The 21,673-nt window shown below is 56.9% G+C and overlaps 1 protein-coding gene across 1 annotated transcript in view; it reads right to left on the reverse strand.

Annotated features, from left to right (window-relative positions):
- PIAS4 (protein inhibitor of activated STAT 4) overlaps window positions 1-13,486 on the reverse strand; it is a 30,593-nt gene extending 17,107 nt beyond the window's left edge. Inside the window, exons 1-2 of the mRNA XM_033197691.1 lie at window positions 13,297-13,486; window positions 8,201-8,627 (exon numbers count right to left, since the gene is read on the reverse strand). Of these exons, the coding sequence (XP_033053582.1) occupies window positions 8,201-8,627; window positions 13,297-13,323 (454 nt within the window). The 5' untranslated portion in view covers window positions 13,324-13,486. The remainder of the gene's footprint in view (window positions 1-8,200; window positions 8,628-13,296) is intronic.
- Window positions 13,487-21,673: the final 8,187 nt, after the last annotated feature.

Raw genomic sequence — 21,673 nt, forward strand, 5'->3', positions numbered from 1 at the left:
TAAATGCCCCTCACGAACACAGATATAAAATCCTCCACAAAATTATCAGCCAGTGATTTCAGGCCCCTGCGATTTGTGTGAGAAATCTAAGACCGCTATAAATCCTCTCTACACACCCAGGCCAGGCGTGGTGGCTCATGCCTGGAATCTCAGCACTGTGGAGGCCAAGGCGGGTGGATCGCTTGAGGTCAGGAGTTCAAGACCAGCCTGGACAATATGGTAACCCCATCTCTACCAAAAATACAAAAATTAGCCAAGCATGGTGGCACACACCTGTAATCCCAGCTACTGGGGAGGCTAAGGAGAATCGCTTAAACACAGCAGGCAGAGGTTGCAGTGAACCAAGACTGGGTCACTGCACTCCAGCCTGGGTGAGAGTGAGGCTCCGTATCAACAAAATAAAATTAGGTAAAATAAAGTAAAATACCTCTCTACACATCCACTAGCATGGCTAAAATGAAAAGACTGGCAACTCTACGAGGTGGCGAGGGTGTAGAGCAAACTCTCTGCTGGTGGGGTTATAAGACAGTACAATCACTTTGGGAAACTGCCCTTAAAAGGTAAGCACAGACCTAACCTAGGACCCAGGAATCCCACTCCAAAGTATTTTCCTTCAATAAATGGAAACATGCATTCAGAGACTTGCAGGCCGGGTACGGCGGCTCATGCCTGTAATCCTAGCACTTTAGGAGGCCAGGGTAGAAGGATCGTTTTAGCACAGTAGTTGGAGACCAGCCTGGGTAACATAGTGAGACCTTGTCTCTAAAAAACTGTTTTTAAATGAGCCTGAGCCAGGTGTGCTGGTGTGCAGCTGTCATCCCTGCTATGCAGGAGGCTGAGGCGGGAGGATTGCTTGGGCTCAGAAGTTCGAGACCAGCCTGGGCAACACAGCAAGACTGTGTCTATGTTAAAAAATACATTTAGACGTAAATCAAAAACGCTCAGCGGCATGCATGCCCTGCCATCGCTGGTGTAATGAAAACGGAGAGAAGGAATCTGAGTAAACGTCTATTTGTCTATAAGTGTAAACAAGTATCGGAGGAGCGTGGGGGAGAGAGAATCTGGCCACAATGGCAGCCTTGGAGTGGCCAGGAGACAAGATGACAGGCAAGCCCTTTAGAACAAGGATGGTGAACCGCCCCTGATAAAGGCTGGAGTTCATCAGCTTCGTAGGCCATACTGTCTGTGTTATGAGCAGGAGACTGCCTGGTCCTAGAAAGGTGCTCCCAGGACGGCAGTGCACACAACGGTGTGGCCTGCACCTATGACAGGGCCTTTACAAGAACCGGAGCCGTGGGATCGGACCTCAGCTGCCAGCACCGTCTTGGAACTTTCTCAATTAAAACCCATGAGAAGAGGTCATGATGTAAAAAGTACATCTGCTTTAGGCTCAGAAGCTCAGACTGCCGGCTGGGCGTGGTGGCTCACGGGAAGCCCAGCTACTCGGGAAGCTAAGGCAGAATGGCGGGAACCCAGGAGGCGGAGCTTGCAGTGAGCCGAGGTTGCACCACTGCACTCCAGCCTGGGCCACAGAGCGAGACTCTGTCTCAAAAAAAAAGCCAGACTGCCTGGGCTCGGATCCCAGCCCTGCCAGGGCCTCTGTGGCCCGAGCCTGCATGTCCGGCCCATGCTGACCCGTTTCTTCGGGGACCGGTGCTGGGTCTGTGGCTGGCCCTCAGGAAGAGGGGGCTACTGCAGCATTGGCGTCGCCACAAGGGCCACAGTGCCACAGCCTGTTCCCGTTTATGTGCTGAGGGCACAGCCAGTCTCTGCAGAGGTGATGGGCTGTGGATGCCCAGCTGGGCCCCTGAGGAAGGCCGCCTAATTGGGAGGGTGGGGCACACAGGCCACTTGGGGCAGACGCGCCCAGATCTGCCCCAAGCGCTGGGGAGCAATGGTTCGGGGCAGGGAGGCCTCCCAGGAGCCGACAGCGGAGCTGGGCCTTGAGCTTCCAGGCTGGGTCAGAGGTGAAAACACGGACACTCCACCCCTCAGTGTCTCAGGAGGAATGAGGGGAGGAGGGTGGGTCCCCAGTAGGCAGCAAGCCCATGCCCGGGGCCGAAAGGGCCCAGTCACTGAAGACCAAAACTCTGGGGTCCCTGCCCTGGGAGGGTTCCCTGCCCTGGGAGGGCTCCCTCTGGGGGAGGCCGGGCTGTGCTTCTCTGCTGGGGGCCCGGGAGATGCCCTGTGCTCTGACTGCTCTGCTGTGCCACTTGCCCCAGGCCGCTCACGGATCCCCCCAAACACCTGGCCCCCCTCTGCTGGGGAAGGGGCTATGGTTGGTCCTCAGGAAGAGGGGGCTAACGCAAACCTTCTCTTCTGCCCTCGGGGTCAGCTGTTTGGGGCCAGAAACCCAGGTGGCATCCACACAGCCCCTGTCTCTGCTGTCCTGCAAACATCCACTCCCCCAGCCAGTCCTGTCAGTTCTGCTTTCAAATGCCACTCGATGCGGACACCTGCCCCCCGCTCTGCTGGTCTCAGCAGCCAGAGCCTGCTCCCTGGGCTGGCTCTGCAGGAGACCCCTGGCCCTTGGCACCCCTGTTCAGGGCCACACCCACCCTGGCACACACACGGCCACCACCCTGGCCTCCTGCTTGGGCCCTACCAGCCATGCTGCCTCAGGGACTCTGCACACGCCATTCCCTCTTCTGGAACCTTCCTCTCCCGACCAGCCTCATGGCCCTCTATTTGTCTTTGCACAAACGTAACCAGAAGGAAAGGCTTCCCTGAACACCTCATTGACAAACTGCACCCCCCCCACCCCGCTTTTCTCCAAACCTTCTCCCTCCAAGGATCGACTCAGTTTCCCTGCATCACTCTGCTGCTCCTTCTTGTGGGGCCACTGAAGCATGAAGTTCTCCAAGGGGGAGATGGTTTCGTGGGCTGCCCGGCACCCACGGGCCACAGGACCAAGGCACAGGTGCCGCTGAACCAGATGCACCTTTGTGGCCAGGTGCAAGGCTGGGCCCTGCCAGGCAGAGCCAGTTCTGGGATGAGGTGCTCAGCCAGGCCCTCCAGCCTGGGTGTGCAAAGCAGCCCATGGGCCCAATCCAAGAGCCCAACAAGGGTCCAGCCGCTGGCTCCACCCAAGGCTGCCAGGGAGCCTCGCGAGATGCTGCTGACATGAATATTTAATGCCAGGAGCAGATGCTCACAGCATGGGGGTGGTTATAAAACAGCAGCCAGGACAGCCACACGCTCCTACAATCACACAGGCAAAGGGGGAAGGCGGCAAGCACGGCCCGCTGCGCCGAGGCGGCACACTCGGGCAGCAGGGCGCCAGCCGGGCTGCTCTGCTGTTGACTCCAGTTTTCTAGGACAGGCGCATCATTGTGCAAGTGTAAATAGAAATGAAACACAGGGAGATTTTAAAAGGCTGATCGGGGCCGGGCACGGTGGCTCACGCCTGTAATCCCAGCACTTCTGGGAGGCCAAGGCTGGTGGGTCACGAGGTCAGGAGATCGAGACCATCCTGGCTAACACAGTGAAACCCCGTCCCTACTGAAAAACACAAAAAACTAGCCGGGCGAGGTGGCGGGCGCCTGTAGTCCCAGCTACTCGGGAGGCTGAGGCAGGAGAATGGCGTGAACCCGGGAGGCGGAGCTTGCAGTGAGCCGAGATCATGCCACTGCACTCCAGCCTGGGCGACAGAGCGAGACTCCGTCTCAAAAATAAAACAATAAAATAAAAAAAAAGCTGATCAGATGGGACCATTCCGCCTCCAGCTGGCCCATGTGCTGGCCCCTCCTCCAGGCTGTCCCCTCCCCAGCACATACAAGTTCTCTAACTCCCAGCCCCACCCTGTCCAGCTAAGAGCTACCAGCACCAATTCCGCACCTCAGGTCCCCCAGATCAAGAGTACAGGCAGCCTAGTCAGGTATGAGGGACACAGGGGGCACTGTCCTGGAGGGGTGGGGAATAGGTGCCCCTGGCTAGGCACAGGGGGCGGTGCTGACAGCTCTACTCATCAGCGAGAACATTCACAGGCTGCCATGGGAGGGGGACCAGTGGGCAGGAAGCAGAGCAGGAGGCTGTGGCCGGCGGGGGAACTGGGCTGGGCAGGGGGCCACAGGGAATAGGAGAAGGACCAGTGTGAAGTGGGGGTGGCTGCCAGCAGTCCCCCAGCTGGTAGTGGTGGGCCCATCCCTCCTCCTCAACCAGAAGGCCAGGACCTGGGGCAGAGCTGGCGGAGTCCCCTTGTTCCCCAATCATAGGCATGGGAAGTGCCAGCGGGCCGAGTGGGTCAGGCTACCCCACACATGGGACAGTGACACAGGATGCCCCGTGCCCCCCCAGGCTCCCAGTGTGCAGACGGACAGATGGTGGGCCTGGGCGGGCAGCAGGCCTGGCTGTGGAAGGCTGGCGGCCACTTGCCTCCTGCACCTCTCTCTCAGTTTCCTCACTGACCCCCAAAATCATACAAGAACCTCAGGGGCGCTGCAGCCCTCGGGGAAAGGAGGGTAGCTTCCAACGTTCCCTGGGCCCACCATTCTCGGGTTCCAGCCTCTGCCGCCTGCGCCCAGGCTGCTGCGTCCCTCCTCCTGGGCACACGACACTCTGGCCACAATGGACTCCATTCAGCCCTGTGAATGAGCCCTCTCTGGCCATAGGCCTCTGCCCTCGCTGCCCTCTGCCTGGAGTACACTCCCCTGCCCCCCATCTCTGCCTGGAGTACACTCCCCTGCCCCCCATCTCTGCCTGGAGTACACTCCCCTGCCCCCCATCTCTGCCTGGAGTACACTCCCCTGCCCCCCATCTCTGCCTGGAGTACACTCCCCTGCCCCCCATCTCTGCCTGGAGTACACTCCCCTACCCCCCATCTCTGCCTGGAGTACACTCCCCTGCCCCCTCCTCTCTACCTGGCTTCTTGGGAGTCACCCTCAGGTCTGGACTGGAAGCTGCTGCCTCCAGGAAGCCTTCCTGACTGCCACCTCCTCACAGATGTAGAGTGAATGGCTCCTGCTACTGACAGCTGCCCCTGAAAGCCCTCTGTCTGCCACGAGACGCTTCTCACCGGGCACTTCTGTGCTGCACCTGAGCAGCGACCATGCTGTGACCTGGGCAATGCTAGCCCAAGGGCTTCAGAGACTGAAGGGCACACGTGCCTACACACAGCACAGCACATGCCCGACCGGCGGCTCTTGGCTAGTGCCAGGGCTACCTGCCTCTGGGGACGTCTGAAGCCGTGGCGACAGGGGCTCCACTCTGCACAGCAGGCGGGCAAGCAGGCAGATTCCTCGGGGTGCCCGCTGTGGGCCGAGGCCCTGGAGGAGCAGCTCTGCGCCCGGCCAGCGTGTGTCCTTCCTTCCGCCCCACATCTCCTGACAGCCTCTCTTCCCATGTACCCTGACAGGAGGGTCAGGACCCCTAGCCGGACTCCCCAGGTGGTGCAGGCTGGGAAGGGGTGGGGTGGGCTTCCTTGCTGAGAGGCAGGACAGGGTCCCCAGCCTTCACGAGGTCCAGGCCAGAGCCTCTGCTCAGAGGTAGGACTCAGTCAGTTCAGAATAAGGGAAGGCATGCCGCTGTGTGACCCTGGGCCATTTTCCGCACTGTTCTGGGCACCAGCCCCGTCCCCACACATGGCACCTCCCCACTGGAGCCGATCATCTGTGGCCCAAGGCCCCCGCAGCCTGCTCTGCAGCTCTGTCACCCCCTCCCCCAGCCCAGCATTCCGCGCCACGTGATTTATGGCTCCTGTCCGCCTGGCGCAGTCTCCATCCTGGAGCCGGCCGGCGGCTATTCCAGGGAAACAGACCAGAGCAGTGGGCCTCACGCTGGCCGGTGGGTCACAGCCAGAGGCGGGGGCGAGGGGGAAGCCGGTGGAACTGGGTCCTCCTGAGGCGGCCCCCCCGCAAGGCCAGCACCACAGAGTGCACCCTGGGGAGGGACACAGCCCAGGGTCGGGGTGGAGGGATGGCATCTCAGGCCCTGAAACCAAGGCAAGCACTGCTTTGGGGCCAGGTTCTATGTTCCAGGAAACCTCTGAGGACCCAGACATTCCCCGGGGGGTCCCCCAAGAGCACGGGAATCCAGGAAAGGGGGTTCACCTGGGGGCCTAGGATGGAGAGGGAGCCAGGGGGAAGGAGAGGCAGGATGGGGTTGGCCTCTTTGTTCTGAGCCGCCATCAGAGTCCTACTGGTGTAGACAGGGGAGCTGGCTCTCCCGGAGATCAGGTGACCGGGGTCCCTGGAGGCTCAGGGCACAGCGATGCATTGTGGGATGGAGCTACTGGTCCCCGTGCAGGAAGGAAGACGGTCAGCCCCATCCCCCGCCCTGGACCAAGCCTGCCCTGCCGCTCCCGTGAAAGCCCAGCCTCCCTGTGATGCAGGTCCTTCCCAAGGCCCAAGCTTCAGAGACAGCCAGCTCTGCTCAAGAACCCGCCGGGGGAACCGCTTCCCTCATGAGGCAGCCAAGGCCAGGAAAGTCAGGCCAAGGCCCCGAGTCCCCCAGGACAGGTGCTGCTGGGCCAACCTGCTCCCCAGGAGGCTGCCACTAGACACCTCCTGCAAAAGAAAAAAGGTGGAGGCGGAGCCTCCCTTGCAAGGCGGAGCCTGAGGCTGGAGGGAGGAGCCTCGGCTGCCTCAGGAACCAGGGCAGCACCTTCCTACCTCCTCCACCTCCTCCATCCTCACTTGGAAACACAGCCCTCCCACCTAACCTCACAAAGTCCCAGGGCTGGAGGTGGGAGGGGAAAGGCGGCCAGTGCCCCTTCCCCACACCCCCATCGACCCTGCCTCCCAGGGCAGGGGAGGGGGGCCAGCTGGCACCCAGTGGACTGAAGCGTGCCAGAGAGGAGCCCTCAGGCCACAGCAGGGACCAGGCAGGTCGCTGGGTCAGAAGGGTGGGAGGGGTGTGCAGAGGCTTCCGGAACCTCGCGGCCTTGGTCCTAGTCCCTGCTGCATGCCCACGCCTGGTGCCCATCACGCACCCACCCAGCAGGCACTCCCACGTTTACCGCGCTCCGACGTTTACTGCGACGTTTACTGCGAAGGAAAGAGTGGGGGCAGGGGAAGGGAGGCAGGAAGAAGAGACCTCCAGGCACACAGAGGACCTGGTAAAATCTGAGCGCCTCAGCGCGCAGGTCCACAAAAGGCCCAGGATGTTCCGCTCCCTAACTGGGAGTCCCAGAGGCTGCACACTCTCCCTGCCCTGGGGGCTGGGGCTGCTCTGGCCTCCCTGGCCCTGAGCTCAGGGCTATGGCTGAGGCAGAGACCGGGCTTGATACCCACCTGCAGCCTGAATGGTCACGGCAGCTGGGGAGGCGCCAGGGGCCTGTCCACACTGCTGCGGGCTGCGAGGTCCTGACACACAGTTCCTGCTCAGTCAGCGCTGGCAGACAAAGACATGAGAGAGAGAAGCGTGGAGCCCAGCACCTCTCCTCTGCCTGGGATCGCCCTGAGCCCCCAGCACGCCCAGTGCGCACAGCCTGGCAGTGACCTGAGCCCGCTGACCAAGACCATACCTGCAGGCTGCCAGCGAGGAACCAGAGCCTGGGGGAAGGAGGGAAGGCCGATGCCACTGGCCAGCCCTCTTTCCATGGGGAATAAGCAGGGAAACCAGGTTCCCAGGTGACCCTGGTCACCCTTGGCCCTGGCAGTCACAGCCTGGTGTGGACCCTGCCTGCGCCACAGAGTCTGTGAGCAATGGACTCCATGGGGGAGACGGCAAGGCGTGTCCGAGGTTGGGTCATGAAAAGGGCTCCAGCTCCCAGCTTGGACGTACACGCTCGCTACCCTAGGGGGAGGGAGCCACCAGGCTGAGGAAGCCCGGGCAGCCGGTGAAGGAGGCCGCATGGTGAGGACCTGGGGACTACAGCCAAAAGCCGGTGAGGAGCTGTGGCCTGCCAGCCACCACACGAGGAAGTGGCTGCTCCAGCCCCGGTCGAGCCTCCGAATGAGGTGGCTCCGGCCTGACTGCGCCTCACGAGAGCCCCCGAGCCCCAACGCCCCGCAACGCGGCTCGCAGGTTCCTGAGAGCTACGGACGCCCACTGCTCCAGTTCAGGGTAACTTGTAACACAACAAGGGGTGACCAATATCAAAGATGGTCCCTTTACTTCCAGGGAAGGACAGCCCTGGCCACCGTGGCTCCCCACCCTGGCTGCGCCAGAGAACATCAACTCAAAGTCGGCGGCGTGGCTGGGCTGGGCGACAGGGCCCAGGTGAGGCCTCCCGTCGCAGTCCCCCAGGGCGGCCACTCACCTAACTCGGTGGGCTTCAGCAGCTCGTCCAGCATATTAAAGAAGGGCAGCTTCACTAGGCGGACTTCGGGCTTAAGGGTCTTGGCAGGCAACCGTCCCAGTCCGTTTAAGTACTTCCCGTAGAGCACGGGGTAGTCAATATTGGGGCCTGCCAGCGGAGTCCTGGGCACAGCGCCGACCCGGTCGTAGGTGGAATGCATGGTCAGGGGGTCCAGGGGCCGGTGCGGCTGTTGGGCAGGCTCCGAGTTCTTCTTGGCGTAGCGGGTCTCGTACAGCTCCTTGATCTTTTTGAACAGCTCGGGGCTACAGTCAAACTGCACCAGCTGGAGGGCCCTGGTGACGAGCTCGTGCTTCAGTCCGCTCTTACTCCGGCCCACGAAACCCAGGAGCATCTGAAGGTCGGAGACTCGAAAACTCATCACCATGTTCTGAGGAGGAGCAAGCACACACGATTCAGAGGGCAGAGCTGCGAGGCAGGGGACTCCGCAGAGGCCAGGCCCTGATGCGGGGGCCGTGAGAGACACCCACTCGCCAGGAAGCGCCAGCCTTGGCTGGGGCTGGTGGAGTGCCCTGCCCCTACGGTGCCCCCTCCCAGCCAAGCCCTGTCCCCTCCCTCCTCTTCATCAAACTTTCCCCAGCATCGCCAACGCAGCAAAAGCGCCTCTGACTAGGGCCCCTCCTATTTTAGGTTCTCTTTCCCTGTCTTCAGCCTCAAAGCACCCCCAGGGCAGGAACTGGGAATCGTGCTTTACTTGTGAACGGCCAGTGCCTTGCCGGCAAACCCCAAGTGCCTCCCTGACCCTCAGTCTCTTCGTCGGGAGGATGACGACATAAAGCACTGGCTGGGCGGGCGCTCAACCCTTGTCAGCCACAGATACATTTTCCCTTCGGTCTCGCCAACGGTAGCCACAGTTTACTTAGCACTAATCACCTGCCGGGAACCGAGTCGGTCACGTGATTATATACTTAACTCTGATCCTTAAAACACCCCTGCTAGGCTGGTGTGTGAGCTCTGTCACAAGAGAGGAACTGTCCGCTCAGAGGTGGCAGTGCCAAGCTTCAAACCCAGACCTGGCTCTGAAGCCAGGGGCGGTCCCTGCTGCCACACTATCCTCCGGACAGCAGCACAGGGCCGGGCCTGTGGGGGCCTCCGAAACATCTACCCATCATTCCAGCAGGGTTTCGTCCCCCGGCCCTGTGCACGCTGGGGCCATCCTGGGCACTGTGGGTGCGAAACACCCACGGTTCATGACAACCAAATACATCTCCAGATATCGCCCTGAGTCCCTGGGGGACTGGTCTGAGGGGAAGGCAGCAGCCACAGGGGCTGTTGCGGGACCTGGGCCAGAGTGACGAATGAGGCTTGGCAGGACCTGGCCCTCATCCCCCGACAGGGCCTCTCCAGCGAAATCAAACCAAACAACAGAGCCCAGCTGACCCTAGTGTTTGATGTGGGGTAGCCTGGCAGTGGCCTCCCCTCCACGAGGGATAGAACCATGAAAGGGAAAGAGGGCTCAACAGGCTGCAGCAGCCAGGTGTCCTCAAGGGATGGGCTGGCAGGGTTTTGGGGCCACCCCCCTCAGCCCTGAAGCTGGCCTGGGATGAATGGGATGTGGTGGGAAAGAGAAACTTCCAGGAGGAATGGAGAAAAAGCTCAAGTGTCAAGGGTGGTAAGGAAAGCTGGCAGGCACCCGAAGAAACCGATCCATCACTCCAACTCCACTCCAAAGACCCTGAGGGTCAAAGCCAGAGGCAGTTCCACTGCAGAGTCTACACTGCGGCCTCCGTGCCAGGAAGCGCTGGGGTTTCCAGCTCCCAGCTGCCCCAGGGTGAGGCCAGGAGCCTAGCCACCCATTTCAGCACCAAGGCTGCAGCAGCCGGGGCCGCTGGCGGGGTCCTCATCTGTCCACTCTGATTCCTTTCAGCTGTACTGGGCCGGGATCCTGCTGAAGACGGAGAGGCTGTCCCGGCTCAAAACGATAGGGACGCACATGCGGGTGGCCCAGTCCTGCCCTAAGAGCCTCGGGAGAAGCCCCTTCCCATACCAGGGCTGCACGGCCCCATGACTGTGAAGAACCGGGATGCCAGCGTCTGCTCCCTGCCAGGCACCAGCGAGGCCTGTGTCGCTAATTTCACAATGACCACACCCATCGTGTAGGTGAGGAAACCGAGGCTCACAGAGAGAAGTGGCTGGCCCAGAGCCTCCCTAGTACATGCATGGGACTGGCATCAGCCCCTCGGCCCCCGGGCTCCCCAGGGTGTTCCCGTCCGCTGCCGGGGACCCTCACACACCAGCACACTGGCTATGGGGACCTGCGTGGTCCGCTGGGCCTCAGAGTCAGTGATGCTTTGAAAACAAAAATGCCTCACCTCCCTTGGCCTGACTTCCTACCTTGTGTAGAAAACAAAAAGGCTTGCGGACAAGATGTTTCTTCTGGAAGTGGCCCAAGGCCTTAGCAGGGAGAGACGATGTCATGTGGACACTTCACACTGGCAGCCTGGCCGAAGGCAGGTGGGCTCAAGAACCTGCTGACATCCTGGCACCCCGGGAGCCTCCGCCCCGCCCAGGCTGGACAGTGGAGCCCCAGCTCCCACCTCCCGGAGCACACCCCTTAAGCGGCCATATGTTCACGACTCAGATTTCCCGGCAGCTGCCACCTCAGAGGAGCCTGCCCTTGACACTGGAGGGAATGCGGGGGGGACAAGCATTCAGGAAGAAGCCCCAAATGGCCCAGGATCACTTCCTGCCCTGGCTCGGAGCTGACCTGCCTGCCGTCAGAGCCGTGTTTATAAACAGCGCCAGGCCCCGGCAGCTTCCAGAGTTTCAACTCCAGGCTTGCCTGGAAGTCGCGTGGGGAGACATCAGCCGAGACACAGCAGCTGCGCTGAACCTTTCCTCCAGCACAGGCCCCTCAGAGCACTGGGGGAAGCTCAGGAAGGCGCCTCTTTCCAGGAAAAGTGGAGATGTGTGCTGTGGACTATTTCAGGGAGCTCACAGACACCCCTGCCCCAAACCTGCCTCCAGGTCTCAAGCTGAGAGTCTCAGATTTCAAAGTTCACCAACAAGCCCCCAACATTCGTCCCTCCGAGCAGTCTGTGATGCACCCCAAAAGACAAAATCTGCAGCCATGAATATGACAGGCTGGGGAAGGCCCCTGTAAAAAAGGGGATGTCTCAATGACATTTAAGGTACTTGGAGGAGTAGCAATGGACTCACGAAGAAAGAAGGCTCCCTGGTCCAGGCCCCCTTGAATGGGAGCTCACGGTTTAGAGAACCTGAAAGAAGGATCAACTTGATTTAATTGAGTTGGGGGGACCCAGTCACCAGAGGGTCAAGGAAAGTTCATCAGATCATATTTCAAGGCCTGGATGGTATAAAAGACTGCAGACCCTGCCCTCAGCCAGGGTGGGGGTGGGGAGTCCAGGGTCACAGCTCCAAGTCCCGGAAGGAGGTTACATTTCAGGACTCCAGGGCACTTCAAGCCCAGTCTGCCACCTCGGGTTTACAGAGTTCAGGCCTCCACATCTCCAGGGCGAGTCTCCACTTTCCAAAACTCTAGAGAGGGACAGAAGTGTGTGCGGGGCGGAGGAGAGGGGTAGGGTTGGGAGGCGAAGAGAGGTGTATGCTGTAATCACAGAGCCCTGAGCACTGTGTTTTCAGATCCCAGTGGGTAATGTGAGAGGACTGAGAAGAAAATACGTATAGGTCAGGACTGTGGGGAGGGAAGACGTGAAGGGGGAGGGGGGAGGGAGAGGTCCCCTAACCTCCCTGGAAGCCGTGGTTTTGCGGGCACTTCTAAGGGTTTTAGACCCTCGGAGCTTTAGGCAGGCACCTACAAGAAGGTACATCCCCTGGAATGCGGATACTCTGAGCTCAATCCCAGGATTAAAACGGGTTCCAAGCTAGGAGATGGTATCTATGGGACATGGGACCTGTACAGGACCCGAAGTATACAACAGCAGCAGCAGAAGTTATCCTAAAGAGGCTAATCTTGGACCCAGCGGGGACCTTCCAGAGATCAACATAAGAGAACAGGCAGAAAGCCAGGAGACCTTAGAAACCAAAGCTGGGGTGTATAAAGATTCTGGGGGCTGTGTAGGGAGGGAGAGTGGCTGACCTAAAAAGTAGAATCGCTCAAGAGCAGAAAATAAGAGAAGCAGCCAAGGTTTGAAGACAGTATCTGATGCGGCACAGGTGAAGTTTAGAGTCCCCTGAAGCAGAATGAGTAGCCTCAGATTCTGTCCCGAGGGGAATGAGGTAGGACCAAAAGCACAGTCCAAGATTTAAGATTAAAAAAAAGGAGAATAAGAAAAGTCTTTGACCAAGAAAAGTGGTCAGGACTCCATCCTACGGGGAGAGAAAGGGGGGGCCCAGTCTTCCCCTAGCGCCCACTCCCGCGTGTGAGAGACGGTGTCGGGAAGGGGGCGGGGTTCTGGGACCAGTGCAGGAGCTGAAGAGGGGCTCAAGCCCGAGCCTGGACTCCAGACCCTAAGAGGACGTGCAGTGTCTTGGAAATGGTCTCAGGGCCCTGACTCCTCCACCTGGACGGTGGCAGGACACTATCCGGGACTCAGGGGACCCTTCCAAGCAGGAGACTCGCAAACCCCAGTCTGGCCTGTTGGGCGGGGACGAGACCCAGATACCAGTCTTGGGAGCCCTGCGGGCAGGGAGGCGCAGACACTCCCCCAACACACCAGCCAAAGAGCAAAGACCCCGGGTCGGAACCAAGAGAGCAACGAGAAGCTCAATACGTCCCGCAGCCCGGGGGAACGGTGCCTCAACCGGGAGGCGCGGCCCTGGCCTGGCGCATAGGGACCGGGACTCCAAGGGCTCGGGCTGGGTGGAGGGACCCTGCCTGAAGCTGGGGAAGCGACCCCCGGAGCGAAGACCCGGGTGAGGCATGAGGGCCCCGCCCCCGGCCTCCCCGCCCCCCGCCCTCACCCTGAGACCCGGGGTCGGGGTCTGGGGGCCGGGACGGCGAGCCGCGGGCCGGCCGCGCTGTGGGGCCCCGGACAGAAGGCGCAGACCTCGACCCGCGGCCCGGCCCCCGCCCTCTCGCCCACTTGCCCCGGCCGGTGCCGCCGCCGCTCACTCACTTTGGCCTCCACCAGCTCCGCCGCCATCTTGGCCACCAGCGTCCCCCGCGCCGGGAGCCCCCAGCCGTCGCGTCACGTGACCGCCCACCACTCGCGGGCGGGGCCGCCACCCGGGCCAATTAGCACCCGCGCGCGCTCCTCCCGCCGCCCGTGCGCGCTGCTGCGTCCTGCGCAGGCGCGCGCGGCCGCCGCCCGGGCCTCGGGCCAATCAGGTCTGCCCTACACCGGCCCCTCCCCCCCACCCTTCTTCTCTCGCTCGCGGCGACCACGCCCACCCCTGGCGGCGTCTGACTCCTTAAAGGGGTACGAACCCTGCGCAGGTGGGGACGGGTGCTGGGTTGCCTCTAAGGAGGGAGGGCGGGAGGGGGCGGTGGCAGTGACAACAATGCAACCAGGTGCCGTGGCTTCCTGCGCGCGGCGGCCGCCAGGTGCGTGTGCCGAGTCCGGGCGGCGTCGGGCAGGGAATGGTTGCTCCGCCGCAGCAGTCGCCAGTGCGTGCAGTGCGGCGCCTTGCAGCGCCGCGTGGTGCACGCTCTACGGGCCCCGACGCCCCGCGCGCTGCACATCCGGGTCCTAGTGTGCAGATGGGGCGTGGGCTCGGCACCCAGTTGGCTGGGGGCGCCAGTCGGAGAAAAGCGGGACACCTGCTCCCAAATTCTTCGGAGATCGTGCAGCCCTCACGTCTTTGCACCCTCCCATCCTGCCTCCCCACCCATGGGAAACCTTGGATCTGCACCAGCTGGGACCTCTCCTGCTCCAAAGCGCTCCTTCGTTGGCTTTGGAGCCAAGTGGCTTAGTGCCCATAGAAGTGGAGTTCAAACTTCTGTAATGAAGTATTTTAGTGCATTTATTTTTTATTTTTATTTTTGTGGAGACGAGAATCTCATTAGGTTGTCCAGGCTGGTCTCGAATGCCTGGGTTTAAATGATCCTCCTGCCTGGGCCTCCCAAAGTGCTGGGAATACAGGCATGAGTCACCACACTCGGCTAGTCCAACATTTTAAATATAGAAAAATCAATGCAAAAGAGTCAAATGTTGGATGAAATACCAAATTGTTATTTATTTATTTATTTTCGAGACAGAGTTTTACTCTTGTTGCAGAGGCTGGAGTGCAATGGCGCGATCTTAGCTCACTGCAACCTCCATCTCCCAGGTTCAAGGGATTGTCCTGCCTCAGCCTCCCAAGTAGCTGGGATTACAGGTGACTGCCACCACGCCCAGCTAATTTTTTTTTTGGCCAGGCTGGTCTCGAACCCCTGACCTCAAGTGATCTGACCGCTTCAACCTCCCAAAGTGCTGGGATTACAGGCATGAGCCATCATGCCCGGCCTCTTTTTTTTTTTTTTTTTTTTTTTTGAGAGTCTGGCTCTGTCACCCAGGCTAGAATGCAGTGGAGCAATCTCTGGTCACTGCAACCTCTGCCTCCTGGGTTCAAGCGATTCCCCTGCCTCAGCCTCCCTAGTAGCTGGGATTACAGGCGTGCACCACCGTACCCAGCTAATTTTTGTTTTGTTTAGTTTTTGAGATGGAGTCTCACTTTCACCAGGCTGGAATGCAGTGGTGCAATCTCAGCTCACTGCATCCTCTGCCTCCTGGGTTCCAGTGATTCTCCTGCCTCAGCCTCCCGAGTAGCTGGGACTACAGATGGGCACCATTGCACCCAGCTAATTTTTGTATTTTTAGTAGAGATGGAGTTTCGCTATGTTGGCCAGACTGGTCTACGAACTCCTGGCCTCAGGTGACCCACCTGCCTCGGCCTCCCGAAGTGCTGGGATTGGGGGTGTTAGCCACGGCGCCCAGCCTGAAATACCAAAATTTGAAGTAAAGAGCCAGACATAGGGGTGTGCGCCTGTGGTCTCAGCTACTCAGGAGGCTGAGGCAGGAGGATCACTTGAGCCCAGGAGTTCGAGGCTGCAGTGAGCTTTGATCATGTGACTGGGCGACAAAATTATCGGAGACGGTTGTTTTGGACTAAGCTCTTGCACTAGACACCAACAGACTGGAATAAACAAAACGTAGCTACTCACACTCAGATTCTAAGTCACCATGACAAAATTAAGTTATCTGACCTTTGGGAAAATCAGGAGGGAGCCCTATTAGCCAATTTTCTTTTCTTTTATTTTTTTATTTTTATTTTTTTATTTTTTTTTTGAGACGGAGTCCCGCTCTGTCGCCCAGGCTGGAGTACAGTGGCCGGATCTCAGCTCACTGCAAGCTCCGCCTCCCGGGTTTACGCCATTCTCCTGCCTCAGCCTCCCGAGTAGCTGGGACTACAGGCGCCCGCCACCTCGCCCGGCTAGTTTTTTGTAATTTTTAGTAGAGACAGGGTTTCACCGTGTTAGCCAGGATGGTCTCGATCTCCTGACCTCGTGATCCGCCCGTCTCGGCCTCCCAAAGTGCTGGGATTACAGGCTTGAGCCACTGCGCCCGGCCTCTTTTCTTTTATTTTTTGGAGGAGTCTCGCATTTGTTGCCTAGGCTGGGATGCAAAGGCGCAATCTCGGCTCACTGGAACCTCTGCCTCCCAGGTTCAAGTGATATTCCTGCCTCAGCCTCCTGAGTAGCTGGGATTATAGGTGCACGCCACCACACCCGGCTAATTTTTTTGTATTTTTAGTAGAAATGGGGTTTCACCATATTGGCCAGGCTGGTCATGAACTCCTGACCTCAGATGATCCGCCCACCTCAGCCTCCCAAATGCTGGGATTACAGGCGTGAGCCACCGCTGCCTGGCCAGTCAATTTTCCAAACAGGCCAGTTTCAGTCTTCAGTGGGCAGTGCTCTGCAGTTCCCTCTGCTTAATTGCTTTAATCCTTACACAAAAAAACTAGCCTCAAACAACCTAATGGTAACTAATGACTTAACACATTCTTTGCTGTTGGGTTTTTTGTTTGTTTGTTTGTTTTTGAGATAGAGTTTCTGTCTCCCAGGTTGTCGTGCAGTAGTTGAAGCATGGTTCACTGCAGCCTCAACTGCCCGGGCTCAGGTGATCCTCCTACCTCAGCCTCCTGAGTAGCTGGGACTACAGATGCACACCACCACGCCTGGCTAATTTTTGTATTTTTTGTCGAGATGGGATTTTGACAAGTTGCCCAGGCTGCTGTCGAACTCCTGAGCTCAAGGGATCCCCCCAAAGTGCTGGGATTACAGACATGAGCCACCCCGCCCAGCCTGTTCTTTGCTTTTGCTCTCTACAATCCTTCTCTGCCTATAGAGTCAACCTCTGCCCAACGGATTGGAACAATTATCCTATTTTATGGAATGAAGTGTAGCAAATTGCAGTGAAGCCAGTTAATGTCCTTAAATGTGTTAAAATGTTGTCCATTGACAACAGAACCCAGCTCTGCCATTGCACGTATGAGTCTGACCTCACCTTCATTCCAGCCCTGCTGATTCTGCTGGGGATGGGGTTTTTTTTGTTTTTGTTTTGTTTTGTTTTTTAGACAGGATCTTGCTCAGTCACCCAGGCTGCAGTGCAGTGGTGCCATCTCGGCTCACTGCAACGTCCGCCTCTCACGTTCAAGGGATTCTCATGCTTCAGCCTCCCAAATAACTGGGATTACAGGCGTGTGCCACCACACCAGGCTAATTTTTCTAATGTTATTTTATTTTATTTTATTTTAATTTTCTTGAGACAGGGTCTCTCTCTGTCACTCAGGCTGGAGTGCAGTGGTGGGATCTTGGCTCACTTCAACCTCCACCTCTCAGGATCAAGAGATTCTCCTGCCTCAGCCTTCCCAGGCAGTGGGGATTACAGGTGTGCACCACCACACCGGCTAATTTTTGGTATTTTTAGTAGAAACAAGGTTTGACCATGTTGGCCAGGCTGGTCTCAAACTCCTGACCTTCAGTGATCTGCTGGCCTCAGACTCCCAAAGTGCTAGATTTACAGGTGTGAGCCACCATGCCTGGCCAGGTTTTTTTTTTTTTTTTTTTAAGTATAATTTATATTTGTTTTGGTGAAGATCCAGATTACAAGAAGTTGCAAAAATAGTACAGAGAGATTTGTGCACTTTTCTCCCAGCTTTCCCCAGTGATAACATTTTATTTTATTTTATTTTATTTTATTTTATTTTATTTTATTTTATTTTTTTTTTTTTTTGAGACGGAGTCTGGCTCTGTCTCCCAGGCTGGAGTGCAGTGGCCGGATCTCAGCTCACTGCAAGCTCCGCCTCCCGGGTTTACGCCATTCTCCTGCCTCAACCTCTGGAGTAGCTGGGACTACAGGCGCCTGCCACTTCACCCGGCTAGTTTTTTGTATCTTTTAGTAGAGACGGGGTTTCACCGTGTTAGCCAGGATGGTCTCGATCTCCTGACCTTGTGATCAGCCCGTCTCGGCCTCCCAAAGTGCTGGGATTACAGGCTTGAGCCACCGCGCCCGGCCAGTGATAACATTTTATATAACTGGCTGGGCGTGGTGGCTCACACCTGTAATCCCTGCACTTTGGGAGGCCAAGGCGGGTGGATCACCTGAGGTCAGGAATTCGAGACCATCCTGGCCAACATGGCGAAACCCTTGTCTCTACTAAAAATACAAAAATTAGCCAGGCGTGGTGGCATGCGCCTGTAATCCCAGCTACTCAGGAGGCTGAGGCAGGGGAATCGCTTGACCCCGGGAGACAGAAGTTGCAGTGAGTTGAGATTGCGCCATTGCACTCCATCCCAGACAAGAGCAATGCTCCGTGTGAAAAGAAAAAAAAAAAAAAGCCAGGCGTGGTGGCTTGTGCCTGTATTCCAAGCACGGTGGTTCACACCTGTATTCCAAGCACTTTGGGAGGCCAAGGCAGAGGTCAGGAGTTCGAGACCAGCCTGGCCAACACGGAGAAACCCCGTCTGTACTAAAAATACAAAAATTAGCTGGGCATGGTGGCGTGTGCCTGTAATCCCAGCTACTCGGGAGGCTGAGGCAGGAGAATCGCTTGAACCCAGAAGGCGGAGGTTGCAGTAAGCCAAGATTGTGCCATTGCACTCCAGCTGGGCAACAGAGTGAGACTCCAGCTCAAAAAAAAAAAAAAAAGAATGGGCAGAGCATGGTGGATCCACCTGTAATCTCAGCACTTTGGAAGGCCAAGGCGGGTAGATCACCTGAGGAGTTCTAGACCAGCCTGGCCAACATGGTGAAATCCCCTCTACTAAAAATACAAAAATTAGCCGGGCGTGGTGGCACACGCCTGTAATACAAGATACTCAGGAGGCTGAGGCAGGAGAATTGCTTGAACCTGGAAGGTGGAGGTTGCAGTGAGCCGAGATCGAGCCACTGCACTCCAGCCTGGGTGACAGAGTCTCAAAAAAAAAAAAAAAAAGATTAAAAAAAATTTTACAAAACCGTGCTGTGTTGTCCAAACCTGGGCGTTAATGTTAGTATAATGGAATCAACTCAAGTGTAGACATTATTTGGATTTCACCCGTTTTTACGTGCACCTTCCTCTGTGTGTGTGTTTGGGTCTATGAATTTTTTATTTTTTTTTCTTTTGAGACAGAGTCGCGCTCTGTTGCCCAGGCTGGAGTACAGTGGTGTGATCTCGGCTCACTGCAACCTCCGCTTCCCAGGTTCAAGCAACTCTCGTGCCTCAGCCTCCCGAGTAGCTGCAATTACAGGTAGGCACCACCACAGGCAGCTAATTTTTGTATTTTTACTAGAGAACGGGTTTTGCCATGTTGCCCAGGCTGGTCTTGAACTCCTGACTTTAAGTGATCCACGTGCCTCAATCTCTCAAAGGGCTGGGGTTACAGGCATGAGACAGTGTGCCTGGCAGTTCTGTGAAATTTTGTCTCACTTGTAGATTCCTGCAACCCTTGTGGTTTGAAGGTTCTGTATAATCAAGGTACTGTGTCTGTGTTTTAAAATATGTTTTGGGCTGGGTGCCTGGTTCAAGCCTGTAATTCCAGCCCTCTGGGAGGCTGAGGGAGGAGGATTGCTTAAGCCCAGGAGTTTGGGACCAGCCAGGCAACATAACGCAAGATCCCCATTTCCACAGAAAAATTTATTTTATTTTATTTTTATTTTTTATTTTTTTGCGATGGAGTCTGGGTCTGTTGCCTAGGCTGCAGTGCAATGGCGTGATCTCAGCTTACTGCAGCTTCCGTCTCCTGGGTTCCAGCAATTCTTCTGCCTCAGCTTCCTGACTAACTGGGACTACAGCCGCGTGCTACCACACCCGGCTAATTTTTGTATTTTTAGTCGAAACGGGGTTTCAGCATGTTGGCCAGGCTGGTCTTGAACTCTGAACCTCAGGTAATCTGCCCGCCTCGGCCTCCCAAAGTGCTGGGATTACAGGTGTGAGCCGCTGTGCCCGGCCCCCTCAATTTTTTTTTTTTTTAATTAGCTGGCCATGGAGGCACATACGTTTAGTGCCAGCTACTGCAGAGATTGAGGCAGGAGGATCACTGGAGCCCAGGACTTTGAGGCTGCGGTGAGCTATGATAGCACCACTGTACTCCGGCCTGAGTGACAGCCAGACCCTGTCTCAAAAATAACTGTAATAAATCAATAAAGAGTCTTCATCAGTTACAAACAACTGCCAAGCATATTTACAGAAAAAATAGTATAGGATTTACATTGAAATAATTGGAAGAGGCCGGTCACTGTGGCTCACGCCTGTAATCCCAGCAACTTTGGGAGCCCGAGGCGGGCAGATCACCCGAGGTTGAGAGTTCGAGACCAGCCTGACCAACGTGGAGAAACCCTGTCTCTACTAAAAATACAAAATTAGCCGGGTGTAGTGGCACATGCCTGTAATCCCAGCTACTCAGGAGGCTGAGGCAGGAGAATCGCTTGAACCTGGGAGGCAGAGGTTGTGGTGAGCTGAGATCGCGCCACTGCACTCCAGCCTGGGCAACAAGAGCAAAACTCAGTCAAAAAAAAAAAAAAAAAAGAAGAAGAAGAAAATAAACAATGGGAAGAGTATTGAGGGAGAAAAATAAAACAAAATGAATTTTGTGTTGCCAATTGTTGAACCTGAAGGATGGATCAGGAGGGACTCAGGACGTTCTGTACCTAAAATTGCTGAGCCATAGCCTGGTGCAGTGGCTCATGCCTGTAATCCCAGCACTTTGGGAGGCCGAGGCAGGCGTACTGCTTGAGGCCAGAAGTTTGAGACCAGCCTGCCCAACGTGGTGAAACCCGGTCTCTACTAAAAATACAAAAATTAGCTGGGCATGATGGTGGGCACCTGTAATCCCAGCTACTCAAGAGGCTGAGGCAGGAGAATCGCTTGAACCCAGGAGGCAGAGGTTACAGTGAGCTGAGATCGAACCACTGCACTCCAGCTTGGGCGACAGAGCGAGACTCCGTCTCAAAAAAATAAAAAAGGCTGGGCATGGTGGCTCACGCCTGTAATCCCAGCACTTTGGGAGGCCGAGGCGGGCAGATCATGAGGTAAGGAGATTGAGACCATCCTGGCAAACGCAGTGAAACCCCGTCTCTACTAAAAAATACAAAAAAATTAGCCGGGCGAGGTGGCGGGCGCCTGTAGTCCCAGCTTCTTGGGAGGCTGAGGCAGGAGAATGGCTGAACCCGGGAGGCGGAGCTTGCAGTGAGCAGAGATCGTGCCGCTGCACTCCAGCCTGGGCGACAGAGCGAGACGCCCTCTCAAAAAAATAAATTAATTGGCCGGGCGCGGTGGCTCAAGCCCGTAATCCCAGCACTTTGGGAGGCCGAGACGGGCGGATCACGAGGTCAGGAGTTTGAGACCATCCTGGCTAACACGGTGAAACCCCGTCTCTACTAAAAAATACAAAAAACTAGCCGGGCGAGGTGACGGTCGCCCGTAGTCCCAGCTACTCGGGAGGCTGAGGCAGGAGAATGACGTAAACCCGGGAGTCGGAGCTTGCAGTGAGCTGAGATCTGGCCACTGCACTCCAGCCCGGGCGACAGAGCAAGACTCCGTCTCAAAAAAAAAAAAAATTAATTAATTAATTAATTAATTAAAAAAAATTGCTGAGCCCTGTCCTAGAAACTGTCAGAATAAGGTGTTTCCATGTTAGCTGCATCCCCATCAATCCCCCATTCTCTGATGATGAAAGCCAGGCTCAGATAGGAACACCTGCCCAGGCATTGACTAAGCCACTGTTTTGTTTCCTGGTTCAGGGATCTGCAAACATTTTCTGTAGAGATCAGGGAAGTATTTTCTGCTTCTGGACCACATATAATGTCTAGAGCAATTACTCAACTCTGCCATCTAAGGGTAAAAGAAACCATAGACTATAAATAAACAACTGGGCCGGGTGCGGTGGCTCATGCCTGTAATCCCGGCACTTTGGGAGGCCGAGGCGGGCGGATCACAAGGTCAGGAGATGGAGACCATCCTGGATAACACGGTAAAACCCCGTCTCTACTAAAAATACAAAAAATTAGCCACGCGCGGCGGGTGCCTGTA

This window comes from Trachypithecus francoisi, unplaced genomic scaffold (genome assembly GCF_009764315.1).
Source record: "Trachypithecus francoisi isolate TF-2019V2 unplaced genomic scaffold, Tfra_2.0 Lachesis_group5, whole genome shotgun sequence".
Classification (NCBI taxonomy): Eukaryota; Metazoa; Chordata; class Mammalia; order Primates; family Cercopithecidae; genus Trachypithecus; species Trachypithecus francoisi.